General features: G+C 38.8%; 1 protein-coding gene across 1 annotated transcript in view; it reads left to right on the top strand.

Annotated features, from left to right (window-relative positions):
• Window positions 1-1173: 1173 nt before the first annotated feature.
• The window catches only part of LOC124291274 (vacuolar protein sorting-associated protein 45-like), a 37423-nt gene continuing 19816 nt past the window's right edge, over window positions 1174-18780 (top strand). The window contains 5 exon segments of the mRNA XM_046728248.1: window positions 1174-1367; window positions 7015-7210; window positions 9627-9706; window positions 11482-11550; window positions 12579-12716. Coding sequence (XP_046584204.1) covers window positions 1275-1367; window positions 7015-7210; window positions 9627-9706; window positions 11482-11550; window positions 12579-12716 — 576 coding nt within the window. The 5' untranslated portion in view covers window positions 1174-1274.

The following is an 18780-nucleotide window of genomic DNA, read 5'->3' as shown; positions in this document are numbered from 1 at the left end:
ATCTAGTCAAATGGCCGAGAAGTGCCAAGTCACATGGGCCGATGGAAAAAGTCAAATGGGCCGTGGTGAAATCAAATGGGCCTTATTCTTAGTCACATGAACCGAACCAAAAAAAGTTTACAAATGTTTTTCATTTTTAATATCATAACAATAATAAAATGGTAATTACCAAGCATGTCTTTGCATTTAATGACAGTACATATACTTCAGGGGCGGTGGGGTAGCCTAGTGGACCCGGGTTCGAATCCCCACATGGGTACAATGAGTGAAGCCCATTTCTGGTGTCCCCCGCCGTGATGTTGCTGGAATATTGCTAAAAGCGGCGTAAAACCAAACTCAGTCAGTCAGTCAGTCAGTCAGTCAGACATACTTCATAATGTAAAGTTCTTAAGCACTAAAGTATCAGAGCCACTACAGGTTAGGTTCATTCCAGCATGTTTCAGTTTCTCACAAGTTCATTCAAACACACTTGGGGCATACACTCTTGAACACATCGTCAGAAGCGCAGTTGGGCTGAGTTCACCTTCTTTATACAGCCGCCAAACAACGAAGATTTCCGACTGGTCATTATGTTATTTATTACATTTTTATTTTTCGGCCTTTTTGACTTTTGATTTCGGCCCATTTGATTTTTGGCCTCGGCCCATTTGACTTTTTTTTCGGCTCTTTTGTTCTTCGGCCCATTTGACTACAACCCCCAGCACAATACGAGATACTGGTCCCGGATTATGTCTGATGCTGATTGTCAGTTGTGGCCCTTGGCAGGTTTAAAATAGTGCAACATGGTTGTTAGACTGTAAAATTTCCAATTTCAAATCGCACATCACGTGAAACATATTTTGAAACCTTTGTGCATGTTCCCCTCGCCGCCATATAGCTGGAATATTGCTGAGTGCGGCGTAAAACTAAAATCACTCACTCACTCATGTTCCCCTCGCTGACAATAACACTATACTGTACTAGGTTACAGAAATGTGTCGAAGGCGGTACGTAATGCGAAAATGCAAAACTAAAGCTTGGCATCTGCTGATCTAATGAGTATAAATTTTCAAGCAGCCATATGGTTAGAGCGACCATTTATTTCCTTGTTTATGATTATTTGAATGAACATATGTTTGGGTTGAAATCCGTTTTTCTGTCAGTTCGTCATTTATAGACACGAAACAAGGGAGATAACCCAGTTAGCGTAGAAGACAAGGAAGAACGTTGTTTTCCTGTTCCTGCATATAGACCAGGAATATATAGCAGATACGTCTTTGCTGAAACATAAAAAAATGAACGTCATATTAGCAGTTAAGCAGTATATCAGCAAAATGATTGACGACAGTGGACCCGGAATGAAAGTATTATTAATGGATAAAGATACTGTAAGTAACTATTAGCACGACAGTCTCATCAATATTCCTTTGATGATATTTTACACTAAAAGTCAGAGGCTAGAAAAAGAACCCTTCATTGTTGCTGTGGCTGCGGGTTGTGGCTCTGGTTTGACCAATTTCGCCTACCTCTTTTCTATCCTCTAGGAGGAGCTTATGCTGTGTAAGGGCACGTTGGTATAGGTAACATGCAACTCGACCCTGGCAGTGGCACTGATCCCTTATCTGACTAAGCAAGCACTCGTTTACAATCATTAGACTTGGTACCCTTGCTGATCAAACGCTCCTTAGTTAATATTAGTTAATGATTCCACATTTCACTCTGTCTTATACTGTTTCATTGTGTCCAAGATATTAAGTCAAAGGGTGCCATGTTACTGACAGATCACACACACCCATACATACTTGTGCACAGTACAAGAATACAATATATACCCAGAACACATAATTAAATAGCTCGTGATAATGGGTTGTAGAATTACAACAGTCTAAGGTTGATGTTAGGCAAGCTTACTCTAATTCTGTCTTGCAATCAGATCTCCTTTAGATGGTGAAGAGTGATGGGGAGAGTATTTTCCATTCTCTTGTCAAATTGGTTCATGTGAAACATTATCATGCCAGAGGTGACAAAACTTTATGGACGATCAACTTCTTTATATTCACAGTAGCAACCTTTCGGTATAGCTTCTTATAGTGACTATACCGTTTTCAAGTGTATACTTGAAAACGGTATAAGAACATAAACTTGAAAACGGTATAGTCACTATAAGAAGCTATACCGAAATGTCGCTATTCTGAATATAAAGAAGTTGATCATCCGTAAAGTTTTGGGACTACCTTTAGAATACAGCACCACAAACTTTAGAAATAAACAAATACATGGATCTGTAACTAGAAGATAAAGGTACTCTGTCTTCAATTTGCGGTCCTTTATCATTGATTTAAGACTGCTGCCGTTCAATTTAAAAGCCTCATGCAAATGCAAACACGTTTGGTTTTTTAATTACATTTAGTGGTCTTAAATCAACGATAAAGGATCGGAAAACTGAACACAGAGTACCTTTATCTACATTCTATCATGACTGATAAGAGCTTTAAAACCGGACTCTTTAGCGCGCAAGAACACAAGGAATGACGGGGCCTTTTTCCTGGAAATCGCTTGGAATCGTCCAGTTGAGGAACAGGTTGTGTAATGAACAAAATAAGACATTTTCAACGACATAAATGCTTTATTTCAGGAACCAATATGCTTGTATTTGTAACAAGTAGCATAAATAGATTACCAAAAATACAGTTTATACTTTGAGCAAGTACAATTATTTGATTTTTCTCAAGTATATTATTTCGGTTCCCAATTACGCAGATCAATGCTCATGCTGTTGATCACTGGATTGTCTGGTCCTGACTCGATTATTTGCAGACCGCCGCCATATAGGTGGAATATTGCTGAGTGTGTCATAAAACTCACTCACTCACTCAAGCGTATTATTAATCTTCCCTACTGTATGACTATCGACTAGTCCCAATTCAAGCAGTGAACTCACTAAGTGTAGTCGCCGCTAACTTAATTCACGGAAGTAATTGTTGATAACCATGCTACTATTCCCAGTTTGGAAAAGAAAGGACATGCCAGCATTTATGTGGGAAACATAGACAATGGAAGTGGAAGGACTCGGCATTAAGGCCAGGACTGAGGTGGACAGGTTAAGATGTGTGTTGTCAGGCCTGCTAGATCTAGACCCGGTTTGAAGTATGGTGGAATACTGACGTTTTTGTGCTGCTGATAAATTTTCCTGCTTTGAAGTTTTTTCAATGGGATTAGCCAAAGAAATTCTTCTTCAAACCATTTGCTTTTTACTTCCAAAACATCAAAGATGCTGTTGAAGTAGCAGTCGCCGATGTCCAATATGTTTGTTTACAAACAAAAGGGTCAACGCGTTATTTGTATTCGTACGCAGTCAGTCAGTCACTTTAATTAGCCGTCCGTAAACTGCCCTTTAAGTACACTTTTGATGAGCTCTCAGCCTGTCAGAATTGAGTATCACACAATGTCGTGCTAGAATGTTTTGTTTACTATCGCTGTGCGAGTTCCAAACTTTAGAGCGAAGTCTTCAATTTGGAAACATTTTCAGTTGATCTCTTGTAATTACATCTGAGTGGCCAGTGGCATTGTTTCAAAAGAAAGGAAACAATAATTTAATTACCTTAAATCATGTGTTACACTTTCACAATATATTGCAATACATATTGCAATACGCCAACACATATCACGATATATTGCAGTACAAAAATGTTGGCAATACCCAACCCTAGTGAATATTAACAGACTGCTGTCATATGGGTGGAATATGGCTGAGTGTGGTGTTAAAGAAAAAACATATTAGGATTCACAGAAAATATGGATATTTTACTTTTAGTTTTAGTATTAGTTATAGCTAATAGACAAATACTAACCTAAGGTAACAAGAACCCATCTCCTGGCAGTATTGAACGAAGCAAAGCCGCACAGTTTAATAAATTGCCGTGAAATTGTTCATGTAAGTAAACGTGTCATCACCTATATTGGAATAACATTCAGGTTAGGCTCATTAAGATTTAGCCCCATACAAACTCGTTTGTTGTGATATCATTATCCCCTTCAGTTAATATGTCAACAAGATCAATGCTAGTACAATAAATAAGATTAAACATTGTCTTCTGTGCAGCAATTTCTTGAAGGACATGCCCCATTTTATATCAATAATGAGTCCTTTTCTTTATGTTGTTTAAATTTTTGTAAAATAGTTGGAGAACCAGGATGATAGGCAGGAGTTAGACTCTCAAACCAAGGGTAGTTCTTGCCTTCAACCCAGAGGGTTGTACCGACCCAGACACATTCCCTGCTATATTCAAGATATTGTTATTTTGTTCTAGGAAATATAATTGTAATTAGTCTCTTGTGACTCTGGGTCTTTGCTGATTCATTCCTCACAACAAACAAAACTCCATCTGGAAGTTTGTTAAGACAAGAACCACAAGGCAGGCAGGCAGGCAGGCAGACAGACCCACTTACTTTTGATCATGATTCTAAGTTTCATTTCAGAAACAGCAAGAAAACTTTCATTCAAGGCATTAACATGCAGTTAACAGAGTGTCATGTCATCATTAGAATAGCAAACAAATTAAATGTAGAATAGAACGATTTTCCCATAATGTTAAGTCAACACAGGCATGTTTACAACAATTTGAACAATACTGGTTTCAAGTCATTCCCTGTTTTATACCTACGCCCTGTTTTGACAGCTCTGATAGGACATGTGACCCATTTGTGTAGTCATTCTCCTCTTCCCCTGCACCATCGCCCAGATTCCTGACCTATGGCAAACGAACTTGTAAGGCTCGGCTACTGTATCGCTTCATGAGTGGTGGTCATTCACTGTTCGCCGAATCCACAGGGTGCGTCATTCAAGCCATGATCGACGATCCCTCATATGGAATCAATCTCTCATGAATCGGCGATCCCTCTGGAATCTCCAAATGTTCGGCGATGTCATCTACTTCGGTGATCCCTTTCGAATCAGAGAACCAACCAGGATCAGCGATCCCTCGGACTGCGACGATCTCTCATGAATTGGCGATATCTCCGGACATCTCCAGATGTTCGCCAATCCTATCGACATCAGTGAACCCCTCGCTCTCAGTTCAGCCATCCTATCTACCTATTTATAGCAAGATATTAGAGTGACACTGGCAAACTTCACCCTAACATGGCTAAGCCTGGGGGTAGCATCGAACTTGTAGCTACAACACACATGCTAGCATGGATAGCAGACAATCTACAATTGTCTAAAAGCAAGACCCCAGACAATCTGCTATCTGGACCTTTGGCTCACATTTGGCAAATGCTAATGATTCGACTGCTGGACATGGACCTTCTTCTGCGACAGTCAAATCTGTTCATTTAGATATGGCGATCCTGAAAACGCGACCCGCTAAATCACACCTCCTGGGACTAACGCTACAGAGTAGACCTGCTTCGCCAACCATAGTCCAGTCCTTACCTAAGCAGTGGGATCATTTATCTGCCAAGGTGGAGTGAAATACTCAGTTCCAAGTATTGGTCACACTTCTGAAGTTACCGAAGAAGCAAGTACTAGAGTCTGTGTAGGAAAAATCAATTCATGTATGTATCAGTGCCGTTAAAGTTAGAGTGTATTTCCCCTTAAAGCTGTATGCATGTTTTGCAGGTGTTTAGTTATTCTGAAAAATATATCCGATGTACAGTATGTAGACTAAAAGACAACACCATGAACATGAGCTCTTCTGTAAAATAAGGCTATGCAGGGCAATTTAATAACGGTTTTCCATGTGTTTTCCAAATGGAGTGCATAATTGTACAGCAGGCAGTAAGTTGGCACTGTATTACTTAAAGTTGCTTCTTTCAATATTTGCTGGATCTTTGGTTACATCTTACTTGTCTCTCTATTATCTGCAGAACAGTATTTATTTTTCGAATGTCAGGAAACTGGTTATGCTTCACAGAAGTGTTTCTGGAGCATCAGCTTTGGTAGTACTGCCATGTCACAAGATTTCCGACTCAAAACATAATTGTAAATGACACTTTGGAGTATGACTTGACATAACCACTGGTAGCTGACTCAAAACTTGTCACATGTCATGGCTATTTCAAATTTCCAGGTCACTTCGGACACCTTGGCCCCATTTCACACAGCTCTCGTAAGCCTAAGATCTTATAACTTTTCTTGTAGCATTCATACCTCTTATACTGTAACATAGGAGGGATGAAAGCTACGAGAAAAGTTGGTTTAAAGGCATTCAAGATTATTTCCCATTTTCAGCACAGGGCATGTTTCCCTGTGTGCCTGCATGTACTGCATGTAGTGCTACCCCACTGAAATACCATTCTACAGTCTCGCATGGATTCAGACACATTATACAGACTCTGAGCAGACCTGTCCTCTCTGTACCTCTCTAATGCCCAGAAAAGGGTAGGGTAACACCAAGTATGGCCTTTCAGTGACTTTGGTATGACAAGGTCAAGGGATCATTACAAGGGATTCTACTTTCTGTAACACTGACTAAATTAGCAATGTGTTTCCCAGGGTGATTGGGCTTCCTAAAAGTTTTATGTACACATTTTATGGCTGGAATTTGATAAAACTTAGTACACATGATCTTATGGGCACATTGTGAAACATAGCTCAGGTTATTTTGGTTGAACAGATTAAAATCTCCTTTTCCGATCTTTTCAGGTAGCCTCACAAGAATTAACTCAATACTTTCAATTTGTCACGGTTGTGAAAAATGTTGTGTTTATTGTTTCTATTGGTGCCACTCAACATAAAATATCATAGAAAGGTCAATGTCCTTGTAAATGATTAAAAGGTTAGTCACTCATGAAATCGCTGTTAAATAATTCACAAACTATTGTCAGCATGGTTTGTAGCATCACATGTTCTTAGCAAATAATGTCCTTGGATGTGATTGATGACATTGAAGATCATGGTTACTCAGTGTGAATTTAGACATCCCCCAAACATTGGCACTGACATTGCGCACAATTTTGTTTTGATGACCTTGCTTCCTTATGTACATACTGTGCTTCAGACTCTGTAAATGTATTTTCTTTTCTGTTCAGACTGGTGTGGTAAGCATGGTGTATGCGCAGTCTGAGATCCTACAGAAAGAGGTGTACCTGTTTGAAAGACTTGACACAAGTGGGCGGGAGACCATGAAGCATCTCAAGTGCATTGCCTTCCTGCGCCCCAGCAAGGAGAACGTGGAGCTCTTGTGTCAGGAACTTCGAGTTCCCAAGTATGGACTTTATTACATTTGTGAGTAGTTTCAAGAAACTTTTGGTTTTTTGCATTAAAAATATCTGATGTATATGAAGGAAGAGATAACAAATGATGTTCATCATAAACGTCAACCTACACTTGGTCCCATTCCACAATGTAATCCTAGTGCTACAATTGTCATAAGTCTGTGTTAAAGGATTGGAGTTTAAATGCTCCAAGAGCAAAGATTGATTTGTGGACCTTGGACCTGTTCTTGATATTCTTTCATCATGTTCAGAGTGTTTTGTTTTATATTTATTGTCTGAAACTGCTGCTTCACTGAGCCAATTCCAGAAGACATGAGACCAACAATATAGATATGCTTTGAAATTGTGAAAATGTTTTACAGTTTTCTTTAACTGGTACAACTAGTGTTAATGACCTAATTTACTTTGCTGATACATATACTGTAAGCCATTAAAAACGCAATTTGACATTCATACTTTCTTTAGTCACACCAATTTCAACATATATAAACCTAACTGGCAGATATGTTTTAAGTGAACATCTGTGAATAATTTCATCTGAAAATGTCCAGTCAACAACAACATCAGTGACGCAACAACGACATCAAACAAATGAGGGGTCACTTGCAGTCAATATCGTGTGTGTCCACCGTGCGCTGCAAGACATGCTCGCAGTCTTTGGGGCATTGAAAGACACACATTTCTCAGGAACAGCTGTTGGATGGTCTGCAGCCTCTGATGGTCTGTGGTCTGATCATGACACCACCCCCTCCAAAACGATCATGTTCAAGGACACAGTTTGGCACAAGTCTTTCTCCTTTACGTCGATAAATCTGTGGACGTCCATCTGCAAAGGATAAGTTCAACCTGATTTCGTCTGACAAAATGACATCTGGCCATGTCCTGTTGCCAAGATTGGGCCCATTTGCTGCCCATTGCTGTCTGGCAAGTCTGTGGCGATGCAATAAGGTTGGACCACGGTACGGGTGACGACACCGGATGTTGAAGGCAGCAAGGCGTCCTTGCACCTTTTGGGCGCTGAAATGACGTTGACGTGTCCCAATTGTCCTCCTTGCCTCATCATCAGCTGTTTGGAACCAATTTCGCAAGTGTGAAACTCGGATATTGCGGTTTTGTCGAGCTGCTATCACAGGTGGTGCACCAGGTCGCGGACGATCAGCAACACTTCCGGTAGCCCGAAAACGTTGTCTGAGTCGACTTACAGTGGATGGATGCACATTAAAGTGCCTGGCAATCATCACATCTGAAGCACCTTGGCTTACCATACCGATAACCTGATTCCTTTCGTCTTGTGTCAAGTGTGGCATTTTCTCAAAGTGATTGAGTTCCACAATTCCTTGTGCTTTTACAGGGCCTGGGTGCAGGTAACGCATGTGCACAACGTGTTTCATGAATGTGGTTGTGTTTACGAGAAATGTCAAAGGTTCAGTTTTAAGTATCAAAGTTCATGTGAGAGGAATGCTCCGGGACTCGAACTCGAAATGGGCCAGAATAACAGCCTTTTATCCCTACATCCTCTGTATCGCAGGCAAAAATCTTCAATAGAACTTTTGTGAGTTTCAGGACAACAAATACCAATTGCGTTTTTAATGGCTTACAGTATATAAAAAATACATTTTCAGAGTATCCAAGCTTTTCACAAAAGTAAATGAAAACACACTCCATATTGTTTTCATCATTTTTGGATTATGGGGATTTATTGTTGTTGTATTTTTACATCAGTAATTAAGCACCCAAAATTTAAGTCCAAGCTTACTTGGCATTAAGATCAAACATTGTTTCAGTCAAGATAATTATTGAATGTTTTCATTTGAGAAGTATGTATGGTTTGATATTTACCAGTAGGTTATTAAGAACATTGCAAAGGTATTTTATTTTAATACTTTACAAATTAAATTGTACTTATAGAAGGACTACCATTATGGTGCATGTTGCTTGATAAAGAAAAGTTCAGACATGCCTTTTGGCCTGCTTAATAAAAAAAAGTTCAGACATGCCTATTTCTCGGTAAAGATACACATTTCTACAGATTGATGGGTCTCTATTTGAACATGCTGTCTTAGGTCAGAGTGTGATACTGCTGTGTCATATAGCTGGTCATAGAAAATTCTCTGGTCTATTTCTGTCATGTATGAGGTGTACTCTGGAACCAAGTTTTGGAATCGCTGCCGGTGAACTGACAGCATCAGTACACTTATCCATGATAATATCATTTCCATTATATAGTTCCTGTATCAGCTGTTGCTCCCTACTGTTGGTTTGGAATTTCAGTTGATTTGGAATTTGATATGAACACATTTCGGTTTTCTGATTCACAATATTACACTTGTTAGCTGTTTGAAAATCATCTTCAACCCATCCAAAATATGTTCTGTTTGTGCATAGTCCAAAGGCAGTAATTTCTCCAAACATGTTGAATGATCCAGATTGGAGTAACGTCATCAGCAAACAAGATGTGAAGTTGCTGGCAGAAGCTGATGATCAGGAGGTGGTTAGAGAAGTTCAGGTAACCTGTAATCTCTTTTCCACACAAGTCAAACTGCATATGATATTGCAGTGTTGTGCCATGTCTATGAAATGAAACATAGCTCTCTGAATATGTAAATCTATTGATGTCACGCTAAAGATAGCAACATTTAGTTCGCTATACTCAATTTCAGTTGAATTTATAATTCTATGTGTGTGTGTGTGGCATCAGACCTTGTTGGGGCCTACTGTAAGTGATGGCAGTAAAACAGGAGATAGTATGGGACTGCATGATAGTTCAAGCAATGGTGTACTGTAAGTGATGGCAGGAAAACAGGAGATAGTGTGGGACTGCATGATAGTTCAAGCAATGGTGTACTGTAAGTGATGGCAGTAAAACAGGTGATAGTATGGGACTGCATGATAGTTCAAGCAATGGTGTACTGTAAGTGATGGCAGTAAAACAGGAGATAGTATGGGACTGCATGATAGTTCAAGCAATGGTGTACTGTAAGTGATGGCAGTAAAACAGGAGATAGTATGGGACTGCATGATAGTTCAAGCAATGGTGTACTGTAAGTGATGGCAGTAAAACAGGAGATAGTATGGGACTGCATGATAGTTCAAGCAATGGTGTACTGTAAGTGATGGCAGTAAACAGGAGATAGTGTGGGACTGCATGATAGTTCAAGCAATGGTGTACTGTAAGTGATGGCAGTAAAACAGGTGATAGTATGGGACTGCATGATAGTTCAAGCAATGGTGTACTGTAAGTGATGGCAGGAAAACAGGTGATAGTGTGGGACTGCATGATAGTTCAAGGAATGGTGTACTGTAAGTGATGGCAGTAAAACAGGTGATAGTATGGGACTGCATGATAGTTCAAGCAATGGTGTACTGTAAGTGATGGCAGGAAAACAGGAGATAGTGTGGGACTGCATGATAGTTCAAGCAATGGTGTACTGTAAGTGATGGCAGTAAAACAGGTGATAGTATGGGACTGCATGATAGTTCAAGCAATGGTGTACTGTAAGTGATGGCAGTAAAACAGGTGATAGTATGGGACTGCATGATAGTTCAAGCAATGGTGTACTGTAAGTGATGGCAGTAAAACAGGAGATAGTATGGGACTGCATGATAGTTCAAGCAATGGTGTACTGTAAGTGATGGCAGTAAAACAGGAGATAGTATGGGACTGCATGATAGTTCAAGCAATGGTGTACTGTAAGTGATGGCAGTAAACAGGAGATAGTGTGGGACTGCATGATAGTTCAAGCAATGGTGTACTGTAAGTGATGGCAGTAAAACAGGTGATAGTATGGGACTGCATGATAGTTCAAGCAATGGTGTACTGTAAGTGATGGCAGGAAAACAGGTGATAGTGTGGGACTGCATGATAGTTCAAGGAATGGTGTACTGTAAGTGATGGCAGTAAAACAGGTGATAGTATGGGACTGCATGATAGTTCAAGCAATGGTGTACTGTAAGTGATGGCAGGAAAACAGGAGATAGTGTGGGACTGCATGATAGTTCAAGCAATGGTGTACTGTAAGTGATGGCAGTAAAACAGGAGATAGTATGGGACTGCATGATAGTTCAAGGAATGGTGTACTGTAAGTGATGGCAGTAAAACAGGTGATAGTATGGGACTGCATGATAGTTCAAGCAATGGTGTACTGTAAGTGATGGCAGTAAAACAGGTGATAGTATGGGACTGCATGATAGTTCAATAACTAAATACAAATAACTTTCCAACAAAGTTTGGCTATAATTTCACCACTTGCCTTAATGTACTAGTATTGCCTTCTTCTACAGGAATTCTTTGGAGACTACATTGCTGTAAACCCCCATCTGTTTTCCCTCAACCTGTCTGGTGTCTGTCAGGTAAGTTTGTTGGGGACACTGCTCCTTCAGTTTGTAAAACATAAAGAGCTGAATTGTAAGTGTGAGCTGGTGACACTAAATAAATTGGTAAATGGACTTGAAATTTATATTCAGTTTGCATGTTGGGCTTTTTATATAAACGTCAATGAACCAAACATGACAACAGTATTGTAGGTCAAGGTCATGGTGTGTATTTGTCTTGTAAAATGAACAGGAAATAGCAGTTACCTGTGCAAAATTTTCTCCAAAGACCACTAGATGTGGTGAATGTGTAATGTGATAAGATAAGCAAAGCTCAGGTGAATTTGTTTGTTTGTGTTACAAGGTAAAATAGTACAATAATTGCAGAATGCCAGGCAAGTAACTTTTTAAACTTTAACACTGTGACTGATGTGTCCTTCAGAGGTGTCTACATTTCCTTAGTAATTTCCTTAGTAAAACTTCAATTCATATTTGCTGATCAATGTGACTATACACCCTAATACTATCAATAAGGTTTATGAGTCACATACCATAGATCACAAAGTAGTTGTAATTTCTGGGATATCCTCTTGGTATCCTCTAGAAAAAAAATCATAACAAAGCTAGCTTCTGGTTCCAAAGAATTGCTCATGAATTATCATAAATATTGAATTTGTGAGGAAAGGACTTTCCTTCATTCCTCTTAACTCCATGGGGCTTTGTTTGAAACCATGATGTCTGCCTCTAACTTTTGTGTTGTCAAAGGGGGGCGGTGGGGTAGCCTAGTGGTTAAAGCGTTGGCTCGTCATGCCGAAGACCCGGGTTCGATTCCCCACATGGGCACAATGTGTTAAGCCCATTTCTGGTGTCCCCCGCCGCGATATTGCTGGAATATTGCTAAAAGTGGCGTAAAACTAAACTCACTCAGTCAGTGTTGTCAAAGGACTGACAGCAGATCATTTGCTGACAACGGTTGATGGGTGAGTGATGTCCCTTATAGATTATGTTACATTTGAGGAAACATAGATCTTTCCAAAAAATTTATTATATGTCTATATGCTTTGCAGTCACTGACTTGGGCACCACATGCTCTTCAGAGAACAGTGCAAGGACTAACGTCTGTTTTACTCTCACTGAAGAAGTGCCCAATGATCCGCTTTCAGAATTCATCTGAAATGGCACGCAGACTGGCAGAGAGTGTCAGGGTAAGATGATGATGATGATGATGATGATGATGATGATGATGATGATGATGATGATGATGATGATGATGATGATGATGATGATGATGATGAGTCCAACTGTTTTGATTGGTCTTAATTTCTGTTTCAGTGGCACATTTTTAGCTTTCCTGACTGAAACAGTGAAAGTCAAGTGAGCTTATATCACCACACATTGTCCATCATCCATCCTCTATTGTCAAAGCCTTTGGAGCTAACACTATTTGATATGTATCTGTTGTTTTCTTACTGCAGTTACCAAACACAGCCAGGGGTCTGTTGTCATGTTTACATGCCAACAAGACTGCACAGAGGTTTTGATATATCCGAAGTCTGTATCAGTTTCAGTCTGCAGAAAGTGTCTGGTCTGGAAATTGTTGATAACTCTGGAAGAAAATGAAAAGTTTACTTGAACACCTGAAACAACTGATAGTGCAACCAGGGACTTATATTGGCATTACAATAAGATGAAAACCATTCCCTAGAATGATCTTGATTCAAGAGATTCTGTGGTGAGGTTTTGCAACCAAAGACATATGAATGCCAACAATCCAACTCCACATATACAAATACTAAAACAGGTGTAAACCTGTTCCAAGGTTCTTGCTATTTGTTATACCTGCAATTGTCTGTAGGCGTCTGCTTACATATATCATAATTCTTAACAAGATCTGCTGCCATATTTTGTTAAAACTCATACTGTAATGATTGATAGCCTCCATTTTTTAAATTAAAAGTCAGTTTTGTTCAGTTTATATCCAAAATCATTTTGATTGTGTTCTTTGAGCCAGTGTGCCCTAAGTTTAGTTTCAGTTTTGACCTTACTTAACCTTATCAAGTTCATAGACTCTGTATTGTCTGGACCATCTGTAAAGCTGTATGCAGTAATCTTAGCAGTCAGTACACTTTTCAGATACTTAGGTTTTCATGTCTGATGTGACATGAACAATTAGCTGTGTCTCCCTGTACCAAAGGATTACAAACTCGAATGAAATCAATACAGCCTTCAGCAGCATGACCCGCCGTGATATTGCTGGAATATTGCTAAAAAGCGGCGTAAAACCATACTCACTCACTCAGCAGCATGACAGAGATCCATTTCAACCAGCATGTCTCAAAAACTTTCTTATGATCTACCTACCTTAAGTAAATCTACAACAAAACATGCTGCCAATGCAGATGCAGATGCACATGGAAAATAGACTCACTACAGGTAAATACGGAACCAAAATCCAAATATAGTTGGAGGGCTGAATGTGATGATTACCAAAACCATATTTAGATAAAGACAGTCGCTATACAAGGAGAATAAATGAAGCCAGCACAGAAGTAGGTTACAAGTACATACCATGGAGTAATACACGATAAATTGTTGTTTACAAAGGAAGTATTTTACATGTTTCGAGATACAAAATCAATCATGATATGAGTTCAGGAATAAAGAACAAGTTACATTTTTGATATAAGGGATAAACGTCCACAAACAGACAGCAGTGACAGATACCATGAAAGTTTATGGAAGTACATGGCTTGGCAGATGTAAGTACATGCACACTGTAAGGAGGGAGAGCTGTCTATCACATAAAGGGACCAGCTGTTGTTTCCATGGAAAATGTCCTCACTGGGGGCTCCAGTTTTCTAACCGAATAGAGGGAAAAACAATGTCCAGCACAGGCTACAGGTGTGAGCCTATATTTTGCTTGTGGAAGAGGTAATGACACCCTGTAATGCACAAAACAATAACATAATGTACATGGCACACCTTTCAAACAAGTACATACTCACACATAAACGTTTCTCAAACAAGTACATACTCACACACAAACGTTTCTCAAACATGTACATACTCACACATAAACGTTTCTCAAACATGTACATACTCACACATAAACGTTTCTCAAACATGTACATACTCACACATAAACATTTCTCAAACATGTACATACTCACACATAAACATTTCTCAAACAAGTACATACTCACACATAAACATTTCTACACATAAACGTTTCTCAAACATGTACATACTCACACATAAACATTTCTCAAACATGTACATACATACTCACACATAAACATTTACATACTCACACATAAACGTTTCTCAAACATGTACATACTCACACATAAACATTTCTCAAACATGTACATACTCACACATAAACATTTCTCAAACATGTACATACTCACACATAAACATTTCTCAAACAAGTACATACTCACACATAAACATTTCTCATACAAGTACATACTCACACATAAACATTTCTCATGCAAGTACATACTCACACATAAACATTTCTCAAACAAGTACATACTCACACATAAACATTTCCCATACAAGTACATACTCACACATAAACATTTCCCCATACATGTACATACTCATAAACACACATACTCAACATTTCTCAAACAAACATTTTCTCAAACAAGTACATACTCACACATAAACATTTCTCATACAAGTACATACTCACACATAAACATTTCCCAAGTACAAGTCACATACTCACAAACATACATACTCACATAAGCGTTTCTCAAAACATACAAGTACATATAAACTCACAAGTACATACTCACATAAACATTTCCCATACAAGTACATACTCACACATAAACATTTCCCATACAAGTACATACTCACACATAAACATTTCCCATACAAGTACATACTCACACATAAACATTTCCCATACAAGTACATACTCACACATAAACATTTCCCATACAAGTACATACTCACACATAAACATTTCTCAAACATGTACACATTCACACACAAACATTTCTCATACAACTGCATACTCACACACGAGCATTTCTCATACAACTACATACTCACAGATAAACATCTTAACAATGCTGAATCAAAACAATTGTCATGGAAGTAGAAACCAACTTATTAAGGGCAGTAACTCCATGTCAGTATTAGTTTACACAATGAACATAGATTCAGGGTAGTAAATTTGATCAATTATTTTCTATTATTGCCACTTTATGATTACTATTATATTACAGTAACTGCTAAACATCTGACATAATGTACTATCACAGAACAGGACAACAAACATGTAAACTAACCATACCCAGCTGTGTTTGACTGGGATGTTGGTTCTCAAACAGCAACCACATGAAGAGTTGGCCTTTCTCTTACCATGCTCCTCTACAAGATAGCTTTAATTACTTGCAGGTAAAAGGAATGTATTATATATTGAGTAAATTAGCAGTCATCGAATATTTACCAAACATTCCAACATACTAAATATTTTTCACAGGGCATACAAGTCTCATGTTTTCAACTATGAAAACTATGCATTCAGTCAATAAACATTCATGCTGAGAAAATAGAAGAAAATGGGAAGCTTTTTAAATGTATGTTTAGCCTTATTGAATTGTCAGCTATGGTGACATGATCACTGTAATAGAGGGAAGTATATTAAAGGTTCTGAAATATCATTAAAATGACTTTGAATACAAATTTTATGCCATTATGCAAATGTGTAAATGCAACAGAGGTATTGCAGAGGTCTCGGGTTGAATAATGATGGACACTTGTTTGAGGTTAATGTCATTTATTGACCTTCATATAAGGCATGCCATGCTCCCACACACTGGATATGTCCTGAAACAGAATGTAGTATGGCCTATTTTTCTAATTACTTGGTTTACGGATTTAAACAAAAATATATTACTAGGTCGGTGGGGAGGAAAAAAAAAAGGGCAAATAATGGAGATGTTATTTGCTCACTTGAATATGTCATATATGCCAGGTGCAGCATGCCAGCTGAGCAGTCTGTGGCATTACCTTTCTCTCTTTTCCACTCTGTTTCAGGGAATATTTGAAAGGTATAATTTACTGTTATTTTCTTTTTATAATTTTTTTCACTTTCTTCACATTTTGGGTCGGCAGATCCGTAAACCAAGTAATGAAAAAAAGGCCTAAGCTTAAATTACTGGTATACAGTTACACATATCCATGTGTGCACAGATCAGGACATGATTACATTTAACCTTTTTGTATACCTTGAGCATTTTGTATGCCATTCCATTGCCAGCACTACTATGTACTGCTTAAGGTGTGGGAGAGACAGTCCAACTGCTTTAGGTAGAACCTTATTGGCCTTGGAGTCTATGGTGAAACAAGACAGATCACAGGAAACCCAGTCATGGTGTAACAGTCTTGATTATAGTTGAGTGTTTTTCTCATAGCCTTGGTTGCGCCAAGATAAACCTGCAACACAAGTTAAAGCAGGTCTGTCAAGCAACTGTCCATTGATAGTAGACCAGCATTTTTGCCACTTTTACTTGTGTGACAGTTAATCCCTGGTTAATCAAAGCCCAAACACTGCAATAGATAGCAAGCCAAGTGAGTGAAGACCTACAGCATTTCAAATTTGGTCTCTTTCATGTGATTAGCTGTATTGAAAGTGTCATACAATTATTACTGAATAAATCAGAGGTGAGCTGATAAACATGATGAAGGCACTGTACTTTAAGATATGGTTTTAAATCAACTCAACTGTATTTTGTGAAATAGTTTTCATGAGCTGATCATGGCATGTATATTAGAATTGACTGAACTGAAATATGGACAGACAACAAAGTGGAAATAGAGCTGAATATTTCAGCTCTATTGAATTGGGCTCTCAGTTGATGATATTTTAACTAATCTGCACTTAGTGTCCATCTGCATATGCATCACCTGAAGGTGATATGTGTCACCTCAGATATGTGCTTTTTGCACGCTAAGAAAGATGTATTCTTTGCTAGGACTGAAATCCTTTTCATCCCCTTGGATTTTGGTTTGCCTTGTATAATAAACTTGCTATTGTTTATGGTACTGATTTTGATTTTTATTAGTTATAATTTTGATCCCCAGTCTTCAGTAATTTTTCAAATGTTCTTCATTCTCACACTTTTGCTGTTTATGTTTAACACTATCATAATATCATAATGTAATTGAATATTTTTTAGCAATGTAATTTCTGTATATATTTCTCTCATGTGTGTGTTTTTGGGGGGGAGTTTCTGTCACATTGCAGATTTTTGTGTAACACACTTTGTGTAAATTGTAGGAGAAAGAAATGCCCCACTCTCAGTGTTAATGAGTGTGCTAGTAGCGCTCCTGTCACCAAACAGCTCGGGTGAACATTCCTCAGACTACAATTAGTAATCTGATTAGTCCATGGGACAATGGTGCGAGACAGTTCTAAACCTTGTTTCTGGTGTTATGAAGTCTAACTGCGATCATCTTCATCCTTTGGCCTGGGAAAATATCCTTGTGCTCCAAAGCTGGACAGTTTCAATCTGCATGCATGGACTGTCTGCACAAGGCATTGAGTGGCAAGAGTTTCTCAGCCAGAACAGCTAGCGCATAGGACTTACACCAGACACCTGTGTGATGACAAATAGAAGTCATTTGAGCAGTTTTGTGGAGCCCAAAAACAAGATCCTATGCAGGCATCTCCCCAATTCTGAGCGGACTTCCTGCTCTGTCTATGGACCAGAAGACACTTGAAGTCGGACCCGACTGCCACTTACTTATCTGCAATAGATTCTTAGCAGTTTCAACCATTAGAGAATCTCAAGGGTTCTGGAATTACTGTCCATGCTCCATTCCTTCAACCTCTAAGACCCAAATTTCAACCACCTGCCAAGAACTCAATACCGTCTTGGAACATCTACGAGCTTATTGCAGATGTTTCCATTGAAGGTTAAGCCAGAAAGATGCCTTTCCTTCTATCTCTAGCCAGAGCAGCAAGAGTTAGGAAAGCCCATGTGTTAGATGTTATTAGAGTAAGGTTTCAATGGCTCAGACATAGCTCTGTGCATCTGGGTCTTCGCTGGGGTTTCATCTATTATCAGCTCAGAAGAAGAATAAGACGTTCTCTTGATTCCTGTTCATGTGCTTAGTGTTTAATGTCAGTGAAACAAAGGCATCAGACATACTGGGAAAGTATTATTTCTCCCAGGCGTTGCAGGGGGGAAGTCAGCAAGAATACCTTTTCCTAATGGTTAAAAACAACCATCCTCCATGCCTATA

This window comes from Haliotis rubra, unplaced genomic scaffold (assembly GCF_003918875.1).
Source record: "Haliotis rubra isolate DU_JTF1 unplaced genomic scaffold, ASM391887v1 Scf489, whole genome shotgun sequence".
In the NCBI taxonomy this organism is placed as follows: Eukaryota; Metazoa; Mollusca; class Gastropoda; order Lepetellida; family Haliotidae; genus Haliotis; species Haliotis rubra.
This window is presented reverse-complemented; position numbering and strand designations above follow the sequence as displayed.